The 9,212-nt window shown below is 33.6% G+C and overlaps 2 protein-coding genes across 2 annotated transcripts in view; both read left to right on the forward strand.

Moving 5' to 3' along the window:
• The first annotated feature begins 3,673 nt into the window (after nucleotides 1-3,673).
• LOC117108100 (proteinase-activated receptor 3-like) lies at nucleotides 3,674-5,783 on the forward strand. The gene is made up of 2 exons (XM_033249994.1): nucleotides 3,674-4,456; nucleotides 4,768-5,783. The coding sequence occupies exons 1-2, from the start codon at nucleotides 3,952-3,954 to the stop codon at nucleotides 4,863-4,865; spliced, it is 603 nt and encodes a 200-aa protein (XP_033105885.1). The 5' UTR covers nucleotides 3,674-3,951; the 3' UTR covers nucleotides 4,866-5,783.
• A 2,772-nt stretch (nucleotides 5,784-8,555) lies between these two features.
• LOC117107987 (free fatty acid receptor 3-like) overlaps nucleotides 8,556-9,212 on the forward strand; it is a 6,994-nt gene continuing 6,337 nt past the window's right edge. Inside the window, exon 1 of the mRNA XM_033249800.1 lies at nucleotides 8,556-8,625. The gene's annotated coding sequence lies outside the window, so the exon portion shown is untranslated. The remainder of the gene's footprint in view (nucleotides 8,626-9,212) is intronic.

Raw genomic sequence — 9,212 nt, forward strand, 5'->3', positions numbered from 1 at the left:
GTAACATTCTTCAGAAGGTGCCTACATAAGGTGTCCATTAGCCGACAACACCTATGTTTTAAAAGATCCGTTTGACGCTGCTCATCCCACCAAGGAGATACCCTCTCACCTTTTTCATGTCGGTTGTCATTTTGTATCATTTGATGTAGAATAATCTTTTACTAATGCTCCGTTAACTAAAATAATTAATATTCTACTTGACAGGGTACCGTATACAATCAAAAGTTGGTAACCACCAACCTTAAAAAAACTACCGGTACTCTACGTAAACTACCGGTACTTAAAGATACCTGCCCTAAAACGATATTTTCTTGTAATAATGAGTACTATAAGCAATTTGTGATGGAGTATCAATGGGTAACGTTTCCGTAAATCAACCATCCCTTATATAATTAACTTGTTCTACTCAAATGTAATTAATGATGCAAAATTGCAAACTAAGTAAGGTTTCAACTTAATTGATGTTGGGGTTTTTTTACTGATCGTTTTAATTGTTATTAATCTTTTTAGCGTTTCTGTTTCTCTTTGTATTGTTTTAACCATGTAAATTTTGATGCAATTCAGCCTGTGCTGCAAAATCAAAATGTTTTAATAATAAACAAGAAAAAATAAATAAATAAATTATCTAATATTATTATGACCGAACTAGAACAGAACAGAACATAATTCCGAATTATAAAGTTTTATACTCGGCTCGTTGATGACACTATAGTTGTATCTAAGCCCGCTGATTTTGATCTCAGCCTCGGATCCCTTAATTAGTTTACTTTAGAGTCATTCGAAAATAGTGACTCTATGCACTTTCTCAACTTGAAATTTCACAATGATAGGTCTACACACACCCTGTCGGGACGGGGCCTCCTAAATTTATAATAATATATAATAATACAAATGAAATTTAAAAAAAAATACGGTAAAGTTTACTTTTGTAATGCGTTCGTTATCAATAGCTTAATGTTAAATAATATACTATCAAAACATTTGCACTTTAGGTATGACAAAATTAAAGTTTCAGTTATAGTTATGAACTGAGCAGCAATGTATTTAAAATACAATTACATGTTCCCAATATTGTTTCATGATGCGAGATTAATCAGAGAGAGAGAGAGAGAGAGAGAGAGAGAGAGAGAGAGAGAGAGAGAGAGAGAGAGAGAGAGAGAGAGAGAGAGAGAGAGGGGGAGAGAGAGGGAGAGAGAGGGAGAGAGAGAGAGAGAGCAGCTTAGCTTAGCTAAACTATGTGTGTGCTGAACCGTGGAGATCTCCTAGGTCTCCGGTTCAATTCCCACTGCTGCTCCCCTTGTGTTTCAGCTGGAGGCGTCTAAAATGGAAGTTACGATAGCGCACCGTCTTTCGGATGAGTTTATGCCGTGTGCATTATGGCCCGTGTGCAGGTTAAAGAACGCTACACTATTCGGAAAATTGACAAATGAAATAAAATACAATCGGTAAACAAATGTTTAGGCCTACTTTTGTAATACGTTCGTTATCAATAGCTTAATGTTAAATAATATAGGCCTACTATCAAAACATTTCAGTTTTGTTCATTTCAATATGCTGGGCTTTCTGATGAAAATAATAACATCATTTATATGACGGGAAGTCATCAAGTGAAGGGTCGTTTATTTGAGTAGTGTATCATTTTTATACCAAAAATATAAAAATAATAAGCTTCCTCGAATACCTACCCCCGCAAAAATCCACTTAAAATAAAGAAACATATGGTAGGCCTATCTAATATATTTGGAGTGAATCACTGTACAATAATTATAATAGTATAAGGTGCAAAAATGATAGACCGTGTTATACAGTTTATACTTGCACTTTATCATACCCATTATACTACGTAGACACGTGCAGATCGAACCCTAGGCACTTTTTTCATAACTGACTAAAACGCACGCACATAATGGAGCTATAGATAAGCTAGAAAAGATAGTAGGTCGCTGCTAAACTTATTAACTACAATAATTATCACATGGCCATGTAGTTATAATAACAACATTAACAATATGCGGCAAAGATAGTTATTATTAAAATATATTGTAGGAGGATATACTTAGGAGCTTAATTGAAGTTAAATTTTAATTATATATATATATATATATATATATATAGACATGCTCTGATTGTGCTGTATAATATGGATGCATTTTTAATTGTAATATTCATCTGCAAATTCAAAATTTTAGTGAGGTCATCACTTTTTAATTATTTTATGCGATTCCGGCCTAATTTTATGTGCAACCAGATTTTCGTTTTGTGTTATATTATAGGTTATATCAAATTTTAAATGTTTTTAAGTAATTTTAAATTATTAGTACATTTAAATATATTATTCGATCTTGTATCAATTTTAATTCTTTAACAATGTTTATTATGTTAACAATGTTACACTCATGTAATTCAGCTCTATGCTGCGAGATAGAGTTTTAATAAAATAAAATTGAACTGAATTGAATGTATTTCTTACAAACTTTTTAGGGGTTCTGTGAACTACATTAAGTCTTGTGTATTATTTTCGTACATACAGTACGTTGGTTATGTTATGAATTGCCATAACTGCACTTTGTTTATTAGTATGCCGCGGTATGCATATAAACTCCTGCAATTTCCTCGTTTAGAACAATACATGTAACGGAATAAGAGGTGTTGTTGAGTTCTTAGTTGGAAAAGACTGTTTGGCCTATTGGGGAAAAAAGGTATGTATTAGGTCTTTTAATTAAGCTTTTCATATTTATTATTATTATTATTATTATTATTATTATTATTATTATTATTATCAACATTATTTGTAGTCGTTCATAATGTAATATTACTATTATGTATAGAAATCACAAAACATTGTGTTAGTCATAAACTAATATGCAACAATCGTACATATAATTAAATAAATAATTGTTTTTCCGCTCCCAACAATACGATTATTTTACTCCCTCTTCAATTTTAAATGTAGTGTATTGGTAAAATAGTGGACTTAATAATGGACTCTTCTCAAGAAATGTGCGCATGTTTCAAAGCCCGCTCACAAACAGATATTATTGTTCTCTGGCCTCTCCTCTCATACACCTACACTTTAAGAGTCCTTGGGGGGTCGGCTTTATCCACCAGAACCAGAACCTCAGTTTTATTTTCATAATGATTGAGATTGTTGCTACATGTCAGCTCATTCCGCATGACACTGACAACAACATGATCTTCAGCACTGCATGCTAAAGAATCTCCACTACGCTCTAGACTGTGGCAAAATCTGGTGTTAGTTCTATCTGCAGCATTTGACATCCTGTGCACAAGACTGAAGTCACATTCTGGATTTACAGGAACAGCCCTCCAGTGGTATTATTCATGTCATCATAATATAACTATTTTTTTGTCAATTGATATTTGGGCCCTTACTAATGAAATTCTCGGTACTACAAATTACAGTCTTGCGAAACTACCACGATACTTTCCTTTATTCCCAATGGTATTAATCTGAAGAATATTTCACATAATTAGTCATATTAGTTCATTGGGAGTTAACTACTCAAACTGATTGTTATCTGAAACATTCACGTCTTCAAAGCAGTTTCTTGGGCTTCCAACAATAGGTTCTTTAAATACATGTATTTTTTTTTTATTAAATTTATTTTTTAAATTCATGTAGGCATATAATAGCTGTGAATGTAAGTTAATTCTACCATAATTTACTAAACATCATAGACAAGCATTTTATTTCCTGTTGTTAGAAACGTTTGATATTTTAGCTATAGTTTGTCGCCTAATATTTTGAAAAGGATTTTGTTTGTTTGTTTATTTATAATCTAGATATTAGGGTCCGGTCTCAACCAAGGCTGTTATTCTAGCATTCAAACGAGAATAAATTTAAGTAATTCATCACCTAAATAAGTGGAAGGTTTAGGTTTTAAAATTTATTTTAAAAATATATTTTTCACCTTTTTGCAGATTTATACCATGGCTGAGGCAGTAAATAATATTTCAACTACACCCGAAGCACTGCAGGACTTACTCCATGACAACGCGTGGCTGATAACTCTGCGATTCGTGGTCATGGGTGTTGGAATCGTTCTCAACAGTGTTGTCACTGGAGTGTTCATGTACACACGAATGTATAGAAAGTCATTGCTACACGGATTAATTGTCCAGCAATTGTTCGTAGATTTCTTTGGTTGCTGTCTGTTCCTTATATTCTATAATCAAGACGCACCGAGTGGAAACTGGGGAAAAGCTTTTTGCAAGTGCCGTAGTATTTTCTGGTTTGTTGTAATAACGTCCACGTACAATCTTCTGATGATAACCTTCGAACGATTTATTGCGGTTGTGCATCCGATCACTTATAGAAAAAGAAACATTGTAAAAAGATCTCGACTGTTTTACACATTGCCATACATTACTTCTTTCTTGATTACATTTCATTTCGCGATTATCACCGATATCAACGAGGATCTAATCGGAGAGTGTCAGTATACTAAATCAAATCCTGAATTCAAACTTTTTTCGGGCTTTTTCCTTTTTACGACTGGTTTTTTTCTTCCCGGCATGTTTTATGTCTTACTGCTACGGTCGGATCTTGCTGGTGTTCCGTAAAAGGGCAAAGGCACGACAACAGACCGTTGTGAGTAACCAAGGAGGCGCAGATAAACCAAATAAAAGATCATATCACGTATCAATGCAAAGAAATCTTGTGTACACGATGTTTTTCGTCGTTATTGGATTTATTTTTACCACTTCTCCTAACGCCATTATATATTTGGTGTATAATATTTGCAGGTGTTTCGAATTCAGTACAATTGTTGCACACGAGATTACGGTTCTCATCCAAACATGCAATATGTGTATCAACCCGATCATTTACGGAGCAAAGATGAATGAATTCCGCAGTGATGTACTAAAAACTTGGCGTAGAACATTTATGTTTCTGACGGGTGGTGATGTTGGCGACTAATCAAAATCCATAGAAAACTATCCATCCCTGAGTGGTAATGAAATGATAAATTAAAAACATTATACCAATAGCAATGATAACTGTGGATATGTTACTGTTACGTTATGCATACACTTAAAAATAATATGTAAATAATATAAAAATATATATCGAGAATAGCATCAACGAAAATATCCTTTATCAATTGCTTAAAATGTAATCCTGACGGGGATTGAACCTACGATTTCTCACTGTATATATATATGTATATTATATGTGTATATATATATGTATATATTATATATATATACATATATAGACAAGGTAGACTAAAAAGAAGTAACATTCTTCAGAAGGTGCCTACATAAGGTGTCCATTAGCCGACAACACCTATGTTTTAAAAGATCCCTTTGACGCTGCTCATCCCACCAAGGAGATACCCTCTCACCTTTTTCATGTCGGTTGTCGTTTTGTATCATTTGATGTAGAATAATCTTTTACTAATGCTCCGTTAATTAAAGTAATTAATATTCTACTTGACAGGGTATACAATCAAAAGTTGGTAACCACCATCCTTAAGAAAACTACCGGTACTCTACGTAAACTACCGGTACTTAAAAATACCTGCACTAAAGCGATATTTTCTTGTAATAATGAGTATAAGCAATTTGTGATGGAGTATCAATGGGTAACGTTTCCGTAAATCAACCATCCCTTATATAATTAACTTGTTCAACTCAAATGTAATTAATGATGCAAAATTGCAAACTAAGTAAGGTTTCAACTTAATTGATGTTGGGGTTTTTTTACTGATCGTTTTAATTGTTATTAATCATTTTAGCGTTTCTGTTTCTCTTTGTATTGTTTTAACCATGTAAATTTTGATGCAATTCAGCCTGTGCTGCAAAATCAAAATGTTTTAATAATAAACAAGAAAAAATAAATAAATAAATTATCTAATATTATTATGACCGAACTAGAACAGAACAGAACATAATTCCGAATTTACAACAATTAAGTATTATTAAGTTTTATACTCGGCTCATTGATGACACTATAGTTGTATCTAAGCCCGCTGATTTTGATCCCATCCTCGGATCCCTTAATTAGTTTACTTTAGAGTCATTCGAAAATAGTGCACTTTCTCAACTTGAAATTTCACAATGATAGGTCTACACACACCCTGTCGGGACGGGGCCTCCTAAATTTATAATAATATATATTAATACAAATTAAATTAAAAAAAATATACGGTAAAGTTTACTTTTGTAATGCGTTCGTTATCAATAGCTTAATGTTAAATAATATACTATCAAAACATTTGCACTTTAGGTATGACAAAATTAAAGTTTCAGTTATAATTATGAACTCAGCAGTAATGTATTTAAAATACAATTACATGTTCCCAATATTGTTTCATAATGCGAGATTAATCAGAGAGGGAGAGAGAGAGAGAGAGAGAGTGAGAGAGAGGGAGAAAGGGAGGGAGGGAGAGAGAGAGAGAGGGAGAGAGAGAGAGAGAGAGCAGCTTAGCTTAGCTAAACTATGTGTGCGCTGAACCGTGGAGATCTCCTAGGTCTCCGGTTCAATTCCCACTGCTGCTCCCCTTGTGTTTCAGCTGGAGGCGTCTAAAATGGAAGTTACGATAGCGCACCGTCTTTCGGATGAGTTTATTCCGTGTGCATTATGGCCCGTGTGCAGGTTAAAGAACGCTACACTATTCGGAAAAGAATAGGGGATTGTCTCCCGGTGTACTCAATCACCAACAGAAGGACCCCCACCGGAAATAAGTCTTCTTCAAACTTTCGTGGATTATCCTTGGTGTTTACACCAAATAAATCCAATCCACCAAATATTACTTTTAAAAAAAATATTCAGCTTTCGGATGCATATGAATAGATAAACTACTCAAAAAACAAGGGCGTATGTTATGACATAGATCAGAAATCCTTTATGAAAGTTTACACAAAACAGAAATTCCCACGGTTAAGGGGAAAATTTGACAAGATAGGTTTATACGAAGTAACACATGTAGTAGGTCTATACCCATGGGTTTTAATAGGCGGCCCATGGAGCTATTAAATCTGGCTCGTGTAAAAAATAAAATAAAAACAAATAATTAAATTAATTCAAATCAAACCATTTGATAAATAATTTTTCATTATAAATGAAGACAAAAACGCATTTTTAGCCGAAGTCAAAAGAACAGAAGCTTATTATTGTTTATGTATTTGATCTTGAATTTTTAAATGTTTTTATATAGGCCTATATTTTCAATAATTATCTCAAATAAAATAGAATTTGTTTTTGTATTAGGCCTAGTTTCAACTTTATCCAAAGAGGAATTTCTGTACTTTGGGAGAAACTCTTTTAATTAGGTTTATTTCATTAGATAAGCTTTTGAATTAATTATCTACAACTTTAACTAAAACTATGGGTAATCATTAGGTAAAAAAGCTACGCTGCAGTGTAAGAATAGAACAATGGACAGTGACATACTTGATGAGCCCTCACATGTAGCATGAACAATAAAACTTGAAGCTAGCCAAAGGAATACAGGGAGCTTAGAAAAATCTTTAAAAATGAAACATAATATTACAGCCTAAATAAGTATACTTAAACATTTTAATAAGAACAACTATAATCAACAAACATAATGACAAACTACTGCCTGAAATATGTAGATTTACCGACCGAAATACCGACTGAAAACCAAGCATGACCTCACGATAATTATTTGTATCACTACCACTACCACTACCGCTGCCGCTACCGATGCCGCTGGTGGTGCTGTATGGTGGTACTGCTGCTGATCTTTAAGGCAGTGTATCTATTAAAGGTTCTGCTTCAAGTTGGTTGCCTGTATCTAGTGGCGTCCCACAAGGCACAGTGATTGGTCCAGCTTTATTTCTGGTCTACATTAACGATTTATTCGAAGGAATTGAATCTGATGGAAAATTATTTGCAGACGATGTCATATTTTTCGAAAGATTGACTCGCTCAGTGATAGAGATAGCAAGATCTAAGTAAACTGGTTCAATGGAGTAAGAAGTGGTTAATTGAATAATTCAATAAGTCTAAATGCAAAGTAATGCATATTGGAAAGAACAATCACATTATACCTACTCGATAGATATCGCATCTCTGAACACAACCTGTGCAGAGAAAGATCTTGGAGTTTACATTACTTTCAATTTTAATGTTTCTTTCTTCTTTCTTTCTTTTATTAATATTTCAAGAGGAAATGTCCCACACAGCAAGGCTGATTTTCAGGGGAGTCCTCATCACAACAAACAAGTTACAAAAGAGACACAAAGCAGAGCAAACAGCAAAAACAGCACATTCATAAATTAAAAAAAACAAAAACAAAACACCAATAAATTATTTTATAGTTTTTAAAAATAGTATAAAAATATATCATTATTAAATTGTAAGTGATTTCCTTTAAAAGCGATGTAAAAATATATCATTATGTAGAAAAAGAAGTTTCGACACAAGTTTCGAAAGTCACAGCGAAAGCTAATATAGAGACATTGGTCAGATTCGCAACTCTTTTACTTATATTGATAAGCAGATGTTCATAGCGCGTTATGCCTCTCTTGTATGTCCAATTATGGTGTATGCTGTGCAAGTGTGATCTCCGTACTTACAACAAGATATTATAAAACTTGAGAAGGTACAACAGCGTGTTAAAATTTTCTAAGGTAAGCATTACTAAGGTAAGTGCCACACTTTAGTGATTTCGATTTCCAGATCTTTGTATTCTTTGACCGAGATGTTGGTGTCATGGGGTACTGCCATGTCGATGGTCATACAAGTTTTTGCTTTTCGATCTTTGATAACAATGTTAGGCTTATTTGTTTTGATGGTCCGATCGGTATGGATTGTAAAATTCTAAAGGATTGTCACATTCTTGGCACTGGTGACTTCAGGAGGTTGGTGGCTACCTTGATCTTATAGTTTCTGCATACATTCCAATGTATGTACCGACCTAGCCAACGCCCTACCTTGTAATCGTATGCGTTAAGACCGGACAACAAGCAATAAGATGATCTATTGTCTCATCTGATCTCTTGCAGATGCAGCAGAGAGGTTCAGTACCGTCTCTCATTATTTTAGCTTTGTATTCGCTTTGGTCCTGTGCGGCTATTAAGAGACCTTCAGTTTCTGCTTTTAGGTTGGAACCATAAAGCCACTGATGGGTGCATTTGGTGCTGCTATTATTATTACTATTATTATTATTATTATTATTATTATTATTATTATTATTATTATTATTATTATTATTATT

The sequence above is a fragment of the Anneissia japonica genome, unplaced genomic scaffold, assembly GCF_011630105.1.
Source record: "Anneissia japonica isolate Jap-2015-1 unplaced genomic scaffold, ASM1163010v1 scaffold287960_len3192837_cov198, whole genome shotgun sequence".
In the NCBI taxonomy this organism is placed as follows: Eukaryota; Metazoa; Echinodermata; class Crinoidea; order Comatulida; family Comatulidae; genus Anneissia; species Anneissia japonica.